This window comes from Carlito syrichta, unplaced genomic scaffold, assembly GCF_000164805.1.
Source record: "Carlito syrichta isolate Samal-C Ts95f unplaced genomic scaffold, Tarsius_syrichta-2.0.1 Scaffold304635, whole genome shotgun sequence".
NCBI classification, from domain to species: domain Eukaryota; kingdom Metazoa; phylum Chordata; class Mammalia; order Primates; family Tarsiidae; genus Carlito; species Carlito syrichta.
Genome location: NW_007248731.1, coordinates 286006 through 305410, shown reverse-complemented (window position 1 = coordinate 305410; position 19405 = coordinate 286006). Strand labels below are relative to the sequence as shown.

The 19405-nt window shown below is 43.1% G+C and overlaps 1 protein-coding gene across 1 annotated transcript in view; it reads right to left on the bottom strand.

Annotated features, from left to right (window-relative positions):
* The window catches only part of PGM1 (phosphoglucomutase 1), a 38542-nt gene that overhangs the window by 6932 nt on the left and 12205 nt on the right, over positions 1–19405 (bottom strand). The window contains exons 6-9 of the mRNA XM_008060501.2: positions 18156–18310; positions 15273–15388; positions 5025–5160; positions 1470–1653 (exon numbers count right to left, since the gene is read on the bottom strand). Of these exons, the coding sequence (XP_008058692.1) occupies positions 1470–1653; positions 5025–5160; positions 15273–15388; positions 18156–18310 (591 nt within the window). The remainder of the gene's footprint in view (positions 1–1469; positions 1654–5024; positions 5161–15272; positions 15389–18155; positions 18311–19405) is intronic.

Below are 19405 nucleotides of genomic sequence, written 5' to 3'. Positions count from 1 at the left end.
CTGCCCAGGCGGGTCTCGAAGCCGCGGGCTCGGGCAATCCACTCACTTCAGCCTCCCAAAGGCGTGGGATTACAGGCTGAGCCACCGAGCCCAGCTTAAGCTCTTTTCACTCGATCACAGATACCCTATTTATGTACATGGGAAGCTTTGCCCTCCTCCCTGGTGTTCCATCGCAGTGCTCAAGTTTTCTGATTATGGAAGGTGGAACAGCTGTCTTCTCTGTAGTGCACACGCCGCCACTTCCCACACGCACCTCTGCCCCCCTTGTCCCTCCTGGCAGATGCCAGAGGTAGCATGGAGCTGAGGCTTACCTTTCCTGAATGTCCCTTCTCTCTCTCAGGGCTTTACTACGCAAATGTCTGCCCCACTCTGCTGTCCCTGGGCCCCGCCCTCTCCTCTTCCACACCCCTCTCCTCCTCCACCCCAGGCCTCCCTGGTTCTAACGACCCCAGACGTAATTTCCAATAGTCCATTCTGGACCCAAAGTTTTCACAGCTGGTGAACAGGCACAGGGATGATAAGCCACTCATGCTAGAATTTGGGAAAGAGAGACTCTGGGCACTGAGGGTCACCATGGCCAGACTCCACCCACCCATCCACGGTCTGTAGCCCAGAGAGAAGCTTTCAATGAATCCCACAGACCATCCCTTCCAAACCCTGTTGGAAGCCTTGGGAAGAACCAGGCCAAAAATCTGGGTCTGACAGGGAAAAGCAAACCGGAAAGCTGGAAGGGAGTCTTCATCCACCTCTTTGTCATTCTTTGACAACAGGCAACAACAGAGCCAGAGGCGAGAGGACCCTGGGGCCCCAGTGTTCATGAGAAGCCAGGAGAAGGCCTAACCAGCCTGCAGCCTCAGGTACCCAGCACACTGGGAGGGAAACCAAACAACTCTGTCTACATCTAGAGAAGGTCCAGGTTCTCAGCTGTAGTGTCTTGCTACATGCTGTTGTCTCAGGTGGACTGCAGGTTATGTGCTACAGATGACAACAGTCAACGTTTCTGAGTCTGGGAGTGGCTTATCTATCTTTCTCTTCTTTTTTAGATTTAGACATATGGGAAAACGTGTATGATAATGCCACTCTTAACACCATCATTCTGCTGTCATCTCCTGAAAGGAAAGAGGGGAGTGGACACCCAAGGCCACATTTCTCCACCTGTTTCAGATTCTGAGCCTCCTTTCCTCATGTACACTTGACAGTTCACCTTGCAAATCAGAATTCCAAAGGGTACAAGAATTCCGCTGGAGTCTAGGCTAAGAACCCCAGAACGAGGGCACAGAGCCAAGGACAAACCACTGTCCCTGCGAGTGCATGAGAATCACATGCAACGCAGCAGAAAACTAGTTGAGAACCCCAGAAAAACAGGGCAGCAAAGGTAACACAGCCAATGGGCCTTTTTCTTCTTCCCTTGAGATTCCAGAGATGCAGTTCCGAGGCCTCTCTCCCACGTACACAGACATCTGTCCTACCTGATTTCTTGAAATGCTTCCATCCACCGGATCACTGTATTCAAAGCTATCAGCCTTCTCCACAGTGTAAACTTTGTCGCTCACTGAGAACTGTCTCCCCACAAAGGAGCGATCAAACATCAGGGCCTCCAAGCCCTTCATCATCTTGTTTGCACCTTCAGCTTCTACCTCCTCGTAATCGTACCTGGAAGAAGTCACGAGGTGAGGCCCACGGGCTGATCTCAGATCATACCAAGGCATATCCATCAGCACTTCCTTCACCATTTGTTTGGGCCTCCCCCCAAAATACCTAACTTCAGAAGGAGCTGGCAAAAAACACATGGGCCCGTCAGTCACTGGGAATGGAACAGGTCAAGAATGAAAGGAAGGGTTTGGAGGATTTCAGGGAAATGTTATGAGCTTCTGAATAAGCAGAATACACCCATCTTGGCACTTCTACAGAATAAAGTGCCAGGATGCTTCAAAGGCTTTTGAGAGATGCTATCTTACACGTAAACACCATATCCTGAGGAGGAAGAAAGAAAGCAAAGTTATCTCTAGAGAACTCTATGGAGGGGGCACATGACTCAGGGCCTTCTCTCCAAAACTGCTTGAGCTTCTTTGGGGTGAGTGCTGGGATTGCTCTCAGTCTGGGACCTGCCCAAGGCTGCTGAGGTTTTGACTAAGGAGAGTTCCAGTCTTCACAGGAGCTTCCTCGGGCAAGACCAAGTTCTCCCTGACCGGATGAAGAAGCCAAGCACAGACTCTTTACATCTGAAATACCTACGCCTTTCAGCCCCAGGTGCTTTGGATTCATCCTGACAGAGGAGGTCTGGCATGGAGACAAAACAGTCAAGGAAAAAAAGTGCATCACAAATGAAATTCTATGATATTATTTTACCTTCAAGAATTCTTCTTATAACTCAGAAACAGAAAGTCAAATACTGCATGTTCTCACTTACATGTAGGAGCTAAACAATGGGTACCCGCAGGCGTACAGAGCGGAATAACAGACGTTAGGGACTATGAGGGGTGGGGGGAGGGTTGCAAAATTACCTACTGGGCACAACGATCACTATTCGGGCGGGGGGTACACTAACAGCCCAGACTTCACAATACGCAATGTATGCAAGTGAGAAATCTGCACTCGCACCCCCTAAATCTATAAAAATAAAAAATAAAAAAAGAATTCTTCTGGACTTCCTTCTTATCTCATTAAAGACTCTTACAGGTGGCTTCTCCTGACCTAGTGGCACATACCCTCTTGAGAGAGTTATTTTTCAGTGGCTCAAGATAGCAGAGTCTATATTTATTTGTAATAGTGAAACTAATACGGTACGTGCAAGGTGACACCTCTGAGACCTGAGAAATCCTGGGGAATTAAGGCCATCCTACCCTGGCTCCAAGATTCTATGAATCAAGGACCAAAGAGTTCCCTTAATCCTGAAGTCAGCTCTTCCCCCAGTTAAAACGATAAACAGCAAGAAATTACAACCAGGTGTTTGTGCTTTACAGCTGTGACCTTTGGGTGTTCCAGGGAAATGTTTGGTAAATCCTAGGCACAGAGGAGTGTAATGGAAAGAGTATGGGCTTTGCAATCGGACAGATGAGCTATGAACCAGCTTCTGCTGGTTATTAATTGTATAGCTATCGGCTAGCTGCCCATCTCTCAGAATCTCAGTTGCCTTATCAATAACTGTCTTGAGGCTGACGTCAGACAATACATACAAAAGCGCCTAGCACTTTTGTTCAATAAACGGAGGGTACAATGGAATTGTACTAATTATAAATGCAGGTTCTTAGGACTTTATTTTTAATGCTTGGTTAACAGTTATATTTGATAATTAATAAAAATATGTTCAAATAGTTTTTACATGGAGACTTTTTACTAATTCAAGAGTGATCCCTCCTCTAAACAACCCCTCCTAATCTTAATCTTATGCTACTCTGGCTACTGTTCATCTGGTAACTCATTCAACTATCTCTTCAAAACATTTTATTTTTTTAAGTCAGGGCCTCACTCTGTCCAACTGGAGTGCACTGGCATGATCACGGCTCACTGCAGCCTTGAACTCCTGGGCTCAAATGATCCTTCTGCCTCAGCTTCCTGAGTAGCTAGGACTACAGATGTGTGCCACCAGACCCAGCTATTTGTTTTTTAATTTTTTTTCTTTTGTAGAGATGAGGTTTTGCTATATTGCTGAGGCTGGTCTTGAACTCCTGAGTTCAAGCAATCCTCCTGCCTTGGCCTCCCAAAGTGTTGGGATTACAGGCGTGAACTACCATGCCCAACCCAAAACATATTGATGCAGTCTCTACCATGAGTTAGGTGTTCGGGGCACAAAAACAAGCATGGTCCTGTATTTATGATACTCTAGAGAGTTCATGACTGTTCTGAATTACCAGGTTTTTCTGTCTGTTAGAGAGTAGAGATTCTTGCCTTGGTTCCCAGGGCTATTGTGTGGTACCAGGTGGCAGTTAATGCTTATGCCTTCTAAAAAAGAATAACTTGAGAGATGAAGAGATCAATGAACTTGCTCAAAGTTAACTAAAGAATTCTGGTTAAGGAGCTCAAGTTGCTTAATGCTGAATTCTTTCTTGACTGTGCAGAGATCATGGACTATAAAACCTGAAATATATTTTTTAAATTATTTAGGTGAACTCACCTATTTTTTTAGAAAAGGCAACTGAGGTCCAGAGAAATTCCACCCATTCATTTTTCACAGATAAACACGTTTCTAGTATCTTTTTAATCCTGTTTCCTTTCCATAATTGGAATACTGAGGTCCAAGAAAAACCTTGTTCGATTTTTACACTTAATGGGGGAAAGGCAGATTGGAATTAGTGGAAAACATTACTGTCAAAGAAGTTGTTAATGCTTTTTAAAAATAGAAACATGCATGGTAAGGAAGAAGAATGAGAAAGCGTTTATGTATTCTGTTCACTGCTGCATTCCCAGGATCTGATAAAAAGTAGGTACACAGTACATATTTGTTGCATCAATAATGAAGGGTTGGCAAGTACATAGCCTTTGGGAACCTATTTTAACGAATCAGAAAACTTGATCTGGACTAAGCACACTTGTTTCATAATTTAAGAGAAAAAGTTTCTCATTTCCTTTAGCAACCCAGAGTTTACAAAACATGTTCAGACTTACATTTCATTTAATCCTTTCAAAAACTGGGCTGTTATTCCCATTTCTGCAGATGAGAAAACTCAATACAGAGAGAGATTAAAACCTCAGCCTTGTAAGGGGAAGAAATAATATTTGAATTCACTCTTCTGAAGTCTAAATTCAATGTCACAATCACGTCCACCAAATGAGTACATTCAAAAATGCTTATAAAGCATTTACTAGTTATGTTAGCTAAAAATGTCAAGCCTCCTTCTCTATAGCTGACATAAAAGTTGACTTCATTTCTACTCTGACCGAATTATTTTAAAAATCTCCAATTGGCAGAAGCTGGATGAACGAGGGTATTATTCTCCCTGAACATGGTGAGGCTGTAGGTGCGTGAGAACTGTCTTTGCCCACTTCCCAACCCTACCTCGCACCCCAGCCAGGCCGTGGCTCACCTGGTGAAGAAATTCCGGCCGTATTTTTGCCAGTGATCTCTGAGAATGTCCTCCACACTCTGCTTGCGAGTGGCCAGGATGGAGAGCCAGGCGAGGACAGCCCACAGGCCATCCTTCTCACGGATGTGGTCAGAACCTGAGGGGAAGCGCACGCTGCTGTGAGACGTGATCTCCCCAAACAATTCAGAAGACACTCAGCAGTGAGCAAACAGACCCTCCTAAAACGTCAGACAACCCAGGTGAGCGCTAGAACTCACATACTGGATAAAGCCACATGATATTGAAAAGACGTTGCAGTTTCCCAAAGTAATTCAGACATTTAAGGCAAATGCCAATAAAAACGTCAGAGAGACAATTAGGCGGAACTTGATATATCAATAAATAAAGTAGTAATGTAAGGAAAAAACAAAATATGTTTTCAATAAACCAACAGCATAAGAACATGACCATTATAAAATTTCAATAATTAAAATAGTCTGATAGTTTAATGGAACAAAAGAAAGCACGCAAAAATAGACCCAAGCACATATAAGGCTTAAGTATGTGATAAAGATGTCACTTCAAGGCTGTGGAAAATAATAAATTACTTTTTTTTCTGAGTCAAGGTCTCACTCTGTTGCCCACTCTGAAGTGTGCAGCCTAACCTCCTGGGTTATGGCGATCCTTCTGCCTCAGCCTCTCAAGTAGCTGGGACTACACCACATGCCACCACGCCCAGCTAACTGTTGCGATTTTTTTGTAGGGTCTCCCTACATAGCCCAGGCTGATCTTGAGCTTCTGGGCTCAAGCAATTCCCCCACCTTGGCCTCCCAAAGTGCTGTGATTACAGGCATGGGCCACCATGCCAGGCTAGTTTACTTTTTATGTGGTGTTTGGAGAACTGGTTAAACAGTCACAAAGGAAAAAAATTTGTTGTATTCTCTTATAAAACACCATAACACAAAGAATTCCCATTACATTAAAAATTCAAATGTGAAAATTGAAAATTTTAAAATGCTAGAAGACATATATTTTTAATATATATTTATGTATACACATAAATTTCAGAGGCGATGAATACATATGAATTCAGTATTCATAAAGAAAATTGTCTACTTAAGTACTTAAGTATCTGTCTACTTAAACATTAGCATTTCTTTTTTTTTTTTTTGAGTTGGAGTCTCACTATGTCACCCAGACTGGAGTGCAGTGGCCGCTCCCGGCCACCGCAGCCTCGACCTGCTGGGCTCCGGTGATCCTTCTGTCTCAGCCTTCCAAGTAGCCGGAATTACAGGCAAACGCTACCACGCCCAGCTAATTTTTTTGATTTATTGCAGAGATGAGGTCTCGCCAAGTTGCCCAGGTGGGTCTCAAACCCACGGGCTCAGGCAATCCACTCACCTCAGCCTCCCAAGGCACGGGATTACAGGCTGAGCCACTGAGCCTGGCTAACATTAGCATTTCTATACAGCAAAACTACTATAGATAAAATTAAAAGCCCATGGACAAATTTTAAAAAATAAACACATTTACAACTATTAGGTAGATGTTTAATACATTAAATACAGGAAAAATTCTTACATATTAATAAGAAAGAAGCAAAACCACAATAGAAAAATAGGCCAAGGAAATAAATAGGTAATGTACCAAAAAAAATTACAGGTCAACAATTACCATAATAAGAAGCTGGCATTATTTTTAAGAAGAGAAATTCAAGCTAAAACCACAGTGAGAAACTACTATTTGCTTGACAAATGGTCACAGATTTAAAAATTAGAATACCCAGCATCAGGGGAGGTATAACAGAAATGAGATTCCAACATGGTGCTGGTGGGAGTGTACACTGGTACAATCCTTCTGGAAAGCAATTTGGCAAAAAGCATCAAAGCCTTAAAAACGGACCAATGAGTAGATCCAGCAACTACAGTTCTAAGATATTGTTCTTTAACCGATAAGGACTGGTTAAATAAACTAAGATGCACCTGTCTCCTGTGAAGATCCTTACTTAACTCTTTACCAAAATTTAAAACTGTGCTCCTTTGTATGGATTTATATGCATGAAAACCCTTTTCCAAGGGCCTGATGTGGAACAGAATTCTCATTTTTTTTGCCTTTAAACTCCTTATTCTGAAAAAAATAAAGTAGATTATATTGAGCTCTATTTTCTGACTTCTTTTTTTTTTGAGTCAGAGTCTCACTCCATCGCCCAGGTTGGAGGGCAGCAGCATGCTCACAGCCACCCAGGTGCTGACCTGCTGGGCTCCGGCAATCCTTCCACCTCAGCCTTCCAAGTAGCCAGAACTATAGGTGTGTGCTACCATGCCCAGCTAATTTTTTTATTTATTGTAGAGACGAGATCTTGCCAAGTTGCCAGGGCTGGTCTCGAACCCGCAGGCTCAGGCAATCCACTCAACTCAGCCACCCAAAGTGCTGAGATTATAGGCTGAGCCACTGAGCCCGGCCTATTTTCTGACTTCTGAATAGGACCCTGTACTATCCTTCTACAGTCATGCTTTGCATGTTTTCATATCCTGAGTTATGTGCCCATCTGGCCTATTCCCATTGAGTCTTATTCTTCTTGGAATGTCAGAGTATCTAGCATAATGCTGGTTATGTAGAAGGCATGTGGTAAGTGATTTTTTTCCCTAATACTCGCGTCCTTTCATACCCAGCTCAAATGTCCTCTCCTCTTTGAGACTAGCTCCAAGCTTCCCCAGGCAGTTACAAGCTCCTTTCTCTCTCTTCTCCTATAGCAACCTGTACAAAACATCTGGGGTGGTGCTATCCTTCCTGAACCTCAATATTCTGTTTATAGGTTTTTCTCCCTATGAACCATGTGCTTCTTGGAGGAATTTCTTAATTATCCTAATAACTGACTAGCATAGCACAAGGAATATGGTAAATAACCAATTGTGAAACAGTACATGAAGGAATGAGTCAATTAATCTACTCCAACATTTTCTCTATCTTTTGGTTCACAAAAACATACAATTTTGGCCAGGCTCGGTGGTTCAGTCTGTCATCCAAGCACTTTGGGAGGCCAAGATGAATGTATTGCCTGAGCCTGCAGATTTGAGACCAGCCTGGACAATTTGGTGAGACCTTGTCTCTACAATAAAAATCAGAAAATTAGCTGGGCATGGTAGTGTGCCTGTAGTTCTGGCTACTTGGAAGGTTAAGGCAGAAACATCACTGGAGCCCAGCAGGTCGATGCTGGGGTTGCCGTGAGTGTGCCACCGCATTCCAGCCTGGGCAATGGAGTGAGACTCCAACTCAAATAAAAACAAACAAACCAAAAAACATACAATTTTTTTTCTTTCAAAAGATTTTTCTCTTCAATGGGATACTACTTTTAGAAGTGACAGTCCTTAGAACCTAGATGCTGGCAAAATTAGAGATGGTAGGCTGCATTTTTAGTGCTTTACGGAACACATCTTAGAAATGTTTACCTAATTCTATTATCGATAGACTTTTATTTGCCCTTACTACTATTTTAAGGAACAAAAAGTTAGCTCTTTGCCTCTTATGGCTTTTGCAAATGATATGGTCTGGCAACAGTTCACCCTGAGAAGCAAGATTTTGGCAGCTTCCCCATATATTGGAATTCATGACAGCAGTACTCAGCATGGGATTCCTTGCCTATGCTCCACTGGGCTTTCTTTTTCTTAATTTTTTTTCCTTCTTGGCTAGACTAGAAGCATAGGAGCCGGCGTTTCTTTGTGCTTTTCCTGCTCTGAGTGAGACATTTGGTTTTCTCTTTTATGTGGAAATGAAAATAAGATCTAAAAGTCTTATCCAACTCTGACCAGGTTACTTGGAGATAAGAAAAGCATACACCTAATATTACAAACAAAATATCTGCCCTGGGTAACATCAACAGATATCGGATTCCAACAGCAGGATCCTCAGTCTGTTTGGCTATTCTGATTAATCTCACTAATCACTTTGGATGTTTCAAAACTCGAGTAATTCAATTAATACTCAGCAAGGCTGGGTAAAATTCATTTTCATCAGTTGTTCTGATGAATCACAGCACATTTCCAGTGAAAAAGGACAATGGTGCGTGTACGTGTTTCTGAAGACATTATTTTTGCAGTTGGGACTCAGTAGATAATGCTTGATACTTAAGAGTCAGATAAACTGAATTTGAGTCTCTGTTACTTATCAGCTGTTTGAATTTGGACAAGTCCTTTCATTTTTCTGAGCCTCAGTTCCTGTGAGGGCCAAATGGGGAGAATGCTTCTCTCTCCCACACAATTGTGAGAAATGACTGTGAAAAAGCTAGAGAACATATTATAAACTGTTAAGCACTATGTAAATACAAGATACCATTTGGAATAAAGGGAGAAATAAAAAGCCTTTATGGGACATTATTATGTTTTCCACTGACCTTATTCAGCTTTCAAAAATAGCGATCCTTAACTGTATATACTGGGAAAGAAAATGGAAGACTATAACCCAGTATGTTCTGTCAACTGTGCATGGGGATGACAGTGTTTTCCTCCTTCCTGGTTTTCCCACAATGAACAAAAATTACTCATATCAATATGTTTTAATTCTTGCAAAGTAAAAGCAGCCACGCTCACTTAACTGCGAGAAAGGCCGGCCGGTCCTCGCTGACACAAGGGTGGGGCTGGGCCTTGCACCGGGTCTCTTCCCACTTGCTCTGCTCAGGGACCAACCGAGAGCCCAGGAATTCTGCCCTTTCAGCGTCTTCAAACACCTGTCACTCTACTTTGGCCTAATCAGCACCTTGTGATAAGCACCGACTCCGCTCAGTCAGAGCACAGTCTGGGTCTCAGCCAAGAAAAATGTCAACCCTTGCTGAGGAAGCCAAGAGCTAACGGTTTAGGGCTTGGGTTACGGCTACCAGTATGTACATCCTAGGAGCTGGTGTGGTTTCTGTCCCTGCCTGGTGACAGCCCTGAGGACGGGGACATGGCAGCTGGAGTCCTCTGAAAGTACCAGTGTCTGTCGTCTGCCTCTGTCTTCCTCTGTCCACTTTTCTCTCTGCTGCAGCCCCTGAAATACTGCTCTCTCTGCCTGAAAACTCCTGCCCCACATCTACCTATCAGCCTGGCTGACATCTCCTGCAGTTACTTTCAACTTCACCCTTGTCCAAGATGGCTTCCTCGCCCCCTCTGTCCTTCTATGTTCCCTGTCATCACACCCTACCCTAGACTTTGAGTTGCACCCGTCGCTGGGCCTGGCCTGCAGTCAGCTCTCAGTACGTGTCTGCCCAAAGAATGGCCAGTCCCCAGCTGACTGGTAGAGACCCAGCAGCCCTGCTCCTGGGCCTTCACTGCACAAATGGCTTTGCTGGAAAAGCAAGGGGAGCTCCTCCGGAAGCCAATTCACAGGAACCGTTCTGGCCACAGGCGGGCTGTCCCCTGGAACTCCCAGACTCTCCACTCAGCAACAGCACCCGCACTGCTCCATGACGGCCCCTGATACTCTGTTTCCTTTCCATAAGCTATCTTTGGAGGAAGGTGGTAGGTGCCAGACAGGCAAATTTCAGTTGACACTCAACACATATAATTTGGCACCTGCATGTTCCAAGTACCCAGGAAAATACCACGATGATAAGACACGTGCCCTGGCCTCTTGGATGAGCACAGACTTGAGAGAGACAGACACGCAGGTAACAGTTTAACTGAGTTAGCTCTATTGAGGGTATAAGCTTCGTTATAAGCCTCATTCTGTTTGGGATATTTCTAGACACGCGATGCTACAGCCTTCTGCTGGGGACTTTACCTACAGGGAAATGTACTCAAGAGCTATGCAACTAGGAATGGGAAGAGAACCAGACAGAAAAATCTGATCCCCTACATCACAGACCCAAGTTCGGCCCCCAAGTATAAAGCTCTCAAAGTACTCCATACTTCACCTCTACTGCTCTGCATACTTGCCATTACCTGACCAGAGTCTGACTTCCTTCCCTAGATATAAACTCTTGCAGTCCTCCTGAGGAGGTCTTGTTCACCATCATGTCCCCAGAATCTAACCCACTATCCGGGATACAGTCAAAGTTCAATAAACATTTGAGGAATGGATTGATGCAAAAATGTACAAATATGAAGAATTTTTCCTAAAAAATTAAAAGAAATTTGCAAAGCATTAACATTGTATTTCTTTAAATTATCACTCCTGTGTGATGCATTATTGCTAGAACCTTTAAAGACGGGACAGGGAAGAAAATCTTGCTAACCCCTCAGTCTGCCCAGATCACAATTTCCTGGCATAGCTCCAAGTGATACCAAGTTCACTGTCAACTGCATCTCCCAACCCTCTTTCCCAAGCTCCCATTTTCCTGAAGAAGGGCTTCAGAAGCAGTGGTATCCTGTACTATCCAGCGACTTCACACTGTTAGTGTCCCAACAATTCCAAGCTGGGACTGACAGTCTGCCCTCTGCCACTGGGTATAGACATGTACAGCCGCAGCTAGGAGGAAAAACGGCTTTGTACCATGAGATCAACCAAAAATAGCAGGTTCATCCTGTCTACTTCTGGTCTCCATTCCTGACTCCCTAACAAAAACCATTTCTCCCTGGTGTTTTTAATGCTGATCTCTGAGGAAGTGTCCTAGCCTCTGTGGTTATGACCATCAGGTGAGAAAGTGGCTCTTTTCCCAACATGAACAGACTAATGTATACGTGGTAATGTTAGTCATAGTATAGGCTTGTTTTTCAAATACTAGTGGTTTTACTTGCTGAGCCAGGTCTTCCGAAGTCTGACTTCTTTGCAAGTCAACTGCTTTTCTTTTGTAAAAGCTCATTTCTTTCCACAAAGATCTTGGGGTCCCCAACCCTGGACCGTGGAGTAGGAATGGTGCCAAGTCCTTACAAGAGCCCCAGACTGCAAGCAAGAGGTGAAGTGTGGATTCTCCATTGAGGTGGGTGATTAAGCAGGAAAGCACTGACCAGTCACTGTGGTTCCAGCACCATTCAGGAAATGACATCGAATGACTTTTACAGGTCTTTCCCTACCAAGAGCAGAATTGTGGTTGTCTAAATGGAAGGTGCCAAGTGAACAGTGTTCGCTCATTCATTCAACAACCGTTTACTGAGCATCTATCCTATGCTGGGCTCTACAGGAGGCTCTAGGGAAACAATGGAGAATAAGACAGGTAAGATCTCTATGCTCATGAAACTTAGTCTAGATGCTCCAGAGACACACTCACCCAATAATCATAAATAGCCATAAAATCGCAGCTGCAACGAGTACATGGTACCATGAGAGCCAATCCCAGGGCTGTGACCCATTCTGAAAGGTCAAGGAGGCATTCCTGAAAAAGAGCCTTTGCTATCGCCTGGAAAAATACAAAATAAAGCACACTGCATTCAATTAATCTAGAGAATTCATAAATTCCAAAGCTCAAGGAACCGTTGGAAACATTCACCAGCAAGGGACTTGGTAGGTGAAAATTAACTCTTCTATAAATAAGAGATCGGGAGTTCAGTTAAGTCCAGTTGTACTTGTTCACAGCAGAGAGGACCTACAGCTATGCAGCTTGGTTTTTAAAATGCTTATCTCATAAATGTTACACAACAATTTTTTTTCAAAGAGAGAGAGAAAGAACTTATGAATTATTCTCATGATGTGTTCTCTCTTTGGATGTAAAAGATATTAAAGGGAAGATAAAGCTACGGCTGGCATTAGACATTTGTTAAACGGGTTCATAGATAAGAACAAACTTTAACAAGGAATAGTCCAAAGTCTAATACTTTAGTTCAAAGAAATCAATTCCACAAATATAACACAGGGGACTTTTCTTGACAAATGCTTTTGGGTTAAAAACTTTAAGGGTTTGGTTATCCACAACCGTATGTGGGCTAAACAGTATTGTAAAGCACCCTAAAAGCTAACATAGGAAAGTTACACCAAGAAAAATCAGAGCCAGATCACTAGAAATAATCACCCCACCCTACTCTCTACTGGCTAGGCCAACCCTGGAAGATCTGGGCTCTGTTCTGGGCGTCATCTTCCAAGAGGGGCACTGGTGAATTGGAAGCATCTATAGGCGGGTGCTGAGTCTGTGAACAATGTGAAGTGGGGAATGACTGGAGGAACCAAAGACGGACAGCCTGAAGAAGAAAGGACATGGGAACTTCTTCTAGTGTTTGAAAGCCTGTCATGAAGGAGAGGAGCAGTTTGTGCCATCCTGTCTTCAGGCCTATTCCCAGCCAGTCAACCCCTGGGATTCCTCCTTGGCAGTGGGGCTCTGATTCCTCTTGCCAAATGCCGCCCACATGGGCCTATGGGACAAGATGCGACTGTATGTCCTACAAAAAATATACACAGATATGTTGTGGTTAACTATGTTTGGGCAAAAACTGTACGAACAAGATTCCTTAAAGTATAATGTTTTGGAATCTTCAAATGCTAATATCACTGAGAAGTTCCAAGGTAGAGAGGTGTACTCCAAGTTTCCTGATCTTTGTTGACCCCCAGAACCACTACCCGCGCACCTCTTCTGGGAAACTTGATGGTGGCCTTTTCGTTTTTCACTAGGCTTGGCATTCATACAGGAATATGGGGGCGGGAAATGGAAGGTTTTGACATTATGCCTGCCTTCAAAGACATCTTCATCCATCAAGAAGAAGGACTGCTTCCAAGCCTGAACTGGACGACACCGGGGGGGAGTTTCACGGGAGATGACCCCCTCGCAAGTTCATTGGGTGTTTGTGTGGTCTGCTTCGGAATAAGATGGCACCATCCACATTACATGAAGCAGGAAGGGACTAAGCAGTGGCCTTGTCATCTCTGATGAAAGATCCAGAACTTTGGGAAGTCATCTTCACCGTGGACATTGTTCAATCCCAAGACTCTCTCAGCTTTCTTAAAACCTTCCAATCCCAAGACTCTCTCAGCTTTCTTAAAACCTTCCAATGAATTGCTAAAGTGTGTTGCCACTCTTGCAAAGATATTAAATTGCTTAGAACTTCATCAATATGTGCCTCAAATTTCCCAGCTTGTCCTACCCACCAGACATGTAGGAAAGGAAATGAAATCGGTATCCTGTTCTGTTTAACCTGGCATGAATTGCAACTCAGTTGCAAGGCTGATAGAAGCCTTGGTCTCGATCTTCTTTTTGCTAATGGGTGTCCGCAGAGTACTAAGGACCAAGAGGATCAGTCCTCTTACTTATAACTATTGGGTAGAGAAGAGGAGGAGAAGGGATGTAGCCAGTAAGTACTCTGCAACCTGGCTGAAGACCAACACATGAGAAAGGGCCACCCACCTCAACAGATGCTTAGGAAAGAGATATAGGTAGAGTGAGACAGCACAGAAGGTCCCGAAGGAGATGGCAGTTCAGGTCAATATTCAGGTAGAGAAGAAAGCACAGAGAGTGGGGTCTAGAGGTCTTGGGTCACCCCTGAGTATACTGTGTTCCCCTCTTTCACTGTACTACAATTACATACACACTCTTATGCACAGGAATGAATTTTCAATTTCTTGATCACCTGGCAACTTAGTTCCACCCTAATGGTCTTCCTTCAATTAGCCTTGATTGTTGCTGTAGAAAACTAAGGCAAGCCGGGCTCAGTGGCTCAGCCTGTAATCCCACACCTAGGGGAGGTTGAGGTGACTGGATTGCCTGAGCCCGCGGGTTCGAGACCCGCCTGGGCAGCAAGACTTCATCTCTACAATAAATCAAAAAAACAGCCGGGTGTGGTAGCACATGCCTGTAATTCCGGCTACTCGGAAGGCTGAGGCGGAAGGATCGCCGGAGCCCAGCAGGTCGAGGCTGCAGTGGCCAGGAGCGGCCACTGCACTCCAGTCTGGGCGACAGAGTGAGACTCCGACTCAAAAAAAAAAAAAAGAAAAGAAAACTAAGGCCTATGGAAGAGAAAGTTTTAATGCCCTGCTGAAACCTCTTCTTCAATAAAAACGAAAAAGTGACTTGTGCTCCCATATTTCCTCCCTGAAATAAAAACATTTATAAAGGTTTCCTTGACCACTGAGGAAAGGAAAATATGTTTATCAGTCTGTTCAATCCCTGCGGACTCAACGACCATGATGCCGAGAGGCCCCCAAACTTCCTGTCTCGGTTGATGTGATCCTCTGAAAGTAAAATTAGCCTTCCTGCCTGAATGCGCTCACTGCTTTTCAAACGTTTGTACTTCATCAAGGTTGTTATAAATAAATTGTGTCTTGATTTAGGACACATCAGCTACTGTTGCTATTTCAGTGCTACACTAGCAGCCTAAGCTTTCACTGAAATAGCGGTGACAAGGAGGAAAATGCTAGCACAGGAGTGTGACTTACCGGTCCCGAAGCTCTCTTCCCCACAAAGGGACAGTTTGCTTGCATCCATCAAATTCCCAAAAAACTTCCAGCCAGTTGGAGTCTCATACAAAGCAATCTTTGTAGCATTAGCCACCCTTCAAAGACATGAAATCAAAGTTACATCACAGCAGGACTGTTAGTGTAGCCATGTGAGGGATGGAAAAAACGCAACCGTTATTGTAATCAAGGGTCCCATTTAGCATTGCTCTGAGGTAGACATAATTCTGAGTTTGGTGGAAAATCATAAAAAAAAACTTGTATACAATGGGTTATTATATGTGGCTTCAGAGGAGGGAGAAGAAGAGGAAAAAGAAAGAATTAATTCAGATCATGGAGTTCAGTATTTTAGAAGAAGCCACAGTAGTAAAAGGTGCAGGGCTGTTTTTTAGGTTCTTGTATAAACCATGTGTTTGGGATACAGACTACATCTATCACCATTCTATAAAGAACAAAAGAAGATGTTTTGATACACTTATAATCATGGACCAGGTCTAGGGGATTGGTATCTTACAGAGGAGGAAACAGAGCCCAAAATGTAAAATGAGCAGACCAAGTTCACACAGCCACGATGACCAACTGCCCAGAAGTCAGCTGCCCAGTAAATATTCCTTTTATCTCGTCAGAAGACCCCACAGAGAAAGGGCCCAACGGGGTCTCCCATTTGCACTGGCTTCACCCACACTGTTCAGTGGTCCCCCTTCCCTTCCCACACATCTGTTACTTCTTCCTCATCATCTTTAGACTATTTAAAACCTTTGAGTGGATTAAAAGGAAATTCCTTTCCTTTAGAATAGGAAAAGTTAACTGATAAGTTTCTTTCCCTGTTTTATTTAGCGAGATGTGCTTCCCAGAATGCTTGTCTTCTTCCTAGCAAAGCAATGTCAGCTTTGGATTCTAACATTTGAGGAAAAGCACATCTATGACTTTGAAAACTATGAAGGTATGATCAATTTTTATCTGGGTAATGAAGCATTTCAGTTGCATTTCGATATATGGATTATCAATTTTTCCAAAAATTGGAATTAAACTGTTCTTAGATGACACCAAAAGTATTTCAGGACCTGACGGGTCTAATGTATGACAGCATAGCCACAAACTAGCTCATGACTTCAGATGCAGGATCTCCAGGCAAAAGCACTGGGTTAGAATTCTAGCTCTAACTTGGCTGTGGGGCCTTGGACAGGACTGGTAACCTTTCTGACTTTCAGTTTCCTCCTCTTTAAAATGAGGTTTGCTGAAGGATCAATTGAGAAGGTGACTATAAAGATCACTATGTGGATATTATCATTATTTTCTTGTGAGCTGAAGCCAAGTGAGCAGGAATTCTGTAACCAACTCCCTTTCAACGGGAAATTATTGCATGGCCCCATGGGTGGGAACAAAGGCTCTAGGTTAAAAAAAAAAAAGTGGTACATATACACAATGGAATATTATGCAGCCATAAGAAGGACAAACGAATGGACTTTGCAGTAACTTGGTGGGATTTAGAGTCGATCATACTTAGTGATCTACCACAGAAACCAAGGACAGAGTACCATATATTCTCACTCATAAGCGAAACTTGAACAATTACAATGCTATAAGAAAGCGATTGGCAGTAGTGGGAAACTGTCAGGGGAGGGGTTGGGATTGACAGTTGAGGGAAACTGCCAGGGGAGGGAGGGGCGTACTTCATCAACAAGGGTACCTGCATAATCGATGTTTGTACACCTAACCCTGAATTGTACCCCCACCTCTTTATAATTAAAAATAATAATACAAAAATTTAATTTAAAAAAAAACAATTCTGACTCAGTCATGTACTAGCTGAGTGACCTCAGGCAAGTGACTTCTTGGTCTTTTTGTTCTCCCACCAGTAAAATGGGGTTCCAGACAGAATTTACCCAATGTGGTTTATCTGAGAATTAATGACTTAAGACATGTGTTTAGTGTCTACAACAGGGTAATTTTCATATTCATATTCATATCAACTGTTATTACAAGAACCTGTAGATAGCTATCAGCCTACTGCCCTCCCAGGCCTTGACCTTTTACTCATTCATTCATTTATTCATTTTTTAATCTTTCATTCAGCAAACATTTCCTGGGCATCTGACATGTTATAATTAATATTTTCCCTGGTCCACATTTATTATTTATTACTTTTGTTTTTGTTTTTTAGATGTGATCTCATAAGCCACCTTAAAGCCTTTGTAGAATGAGGTGATATATAATAAACAGACAAATATACAATTAAGCAAATCTAAGATATCAACTTCATTGTCACTGGTTTCTTTCTATCTCATAAACACCAAATGTAAATTATTCTAACCTATTTGAGCTTTCTATTTCAGATTTTGGACAAATGAACATTCACTGTGCTTGTGGGTGCAGGGGATCCAGCTCTGCTGAAACTCTGAAACTACTTCAAACTGCTCTTTCACCCAAACTCCACGCATACTGCTAAAGGAACGTGATCTTCTAGAATGATGACTTCAGTACAAAGACGTACCACCCATTCGTTTATTCATTACCATCCAATCATTTCAGAAAAGGATTTGTATGTGTGTGTCCTACGCTGGTGCAAGGCACACTGTGGTCAGGCAGCGTCTAGGGAGGTGAGTAAGACAGCCCTTTCTCTGCAAAAGTATACAGTCTAGCCAGGCAGCCAGGCAGGAAACAGGCTATCAGAACACAGTGCATTAAGTGTCAGGAGAAAGGGGTGCATCTAATCCAGAAGATACTTCACCCATTCCCATACACAAGAACCACTTAGCACACACGATGCATCAGATGCCTACGCAGAAAGGGAAGGGACAATGAAGGGCACTGTGAGGACTGGGGTGACCCGACACAGGGATCTGAGGGGATGAAAAGACCTACCGGTCCAGAGCACCACTCGTGGGCATGCTGCGTGCAAAGCCGCGGACCCCGGTTTGCTGGAAATACGGAATGCTGAAGATGTTGGCAGCAATGACGGCCACAGAGTCTGAAGGGTTCACAAAGAACCCATGCTTGCCCAGAATCATGTTTCGATCCTTTGGGAGAAGGGAGAGTCAAAGGAAGACCTTTTAATCAAACTGCTGAAGAAATCTCAAACTCTCTTCCATGGAGGTTTTGTAAAATTTTAAATTCTAAAGTTTAAAACTAATACATTGACTCATACTGCATTTTAAACCCTAGAGTTTATTTGTAATGGGTTTATATCATACTATTGGGCCAACCTCCATGCCAAAGAGTTAAAACTGTTTTCAATTACAGTGCAAGCACAAACTCCTTTTGAGCTGAATACTCTGTTCTCCCTCCAGAGGCCAGCTAACTTTAACCTCTGAGACCTTTTCCAAACTCTGGAACCAATCAGCTGTCTCCCAGAGGAGGACAGAATGCAATGAGAGGAAATTGTTGGCTGTTTACATAGTTTGGTAGGTCTACCAGGCACCCTCTGAAGAACAAAGGCAGATTTCTTCAAGGAAAGGCTTCTAAATCATGGTTCCTCCACTGGGTACTGGACCCAACAAAAGATGCTGCCACCTTCACTGCTTCCTTGGTGCCAGCACACAATCACATTCAAGTAACAGGGAGTATAGAGGGAAAAGAACTTCCAGCATGCACTGTATCACAAAGACGCATCACAGGATAACCTCTGCTAGGAACCCCTTTGATCTCCCAAAATTTTGATATATTATTTTTCAGGAAACAGTAGATTCTAGTTGATGGTAAAAAACAACAGCAGCAGGAAAAATATATCTTCAACTAAGGAAACGTGAACAGCACCTACTATCTGTGAGATACCAGGCATACAAACTTGTCTAAGACATACCTTTCTCTTGTCTATTACATACCACCAATGTAAACAAAAGTTTATTTTATAAAAATTAGAACTGTAGAGAGTAAATAAAATGTTGACTCTTTCAATATCACCTTCACACCTGCTGTAAAATTATAGTTTCAACATTCAGCTACTGTGAATGAATGTATGGATATAAGACCAAAACATTTTCTAGAAATTAAATCAATAGCCAGATGCTGGCTGTGAGCAGAAACTTTAGGTCAGGTACCTAGAACTCACCCAGGTCTTCAAGTACTAATTATTTAGCATAACTAGGACCTAATCGCCCTGCCACTCTTAAAAA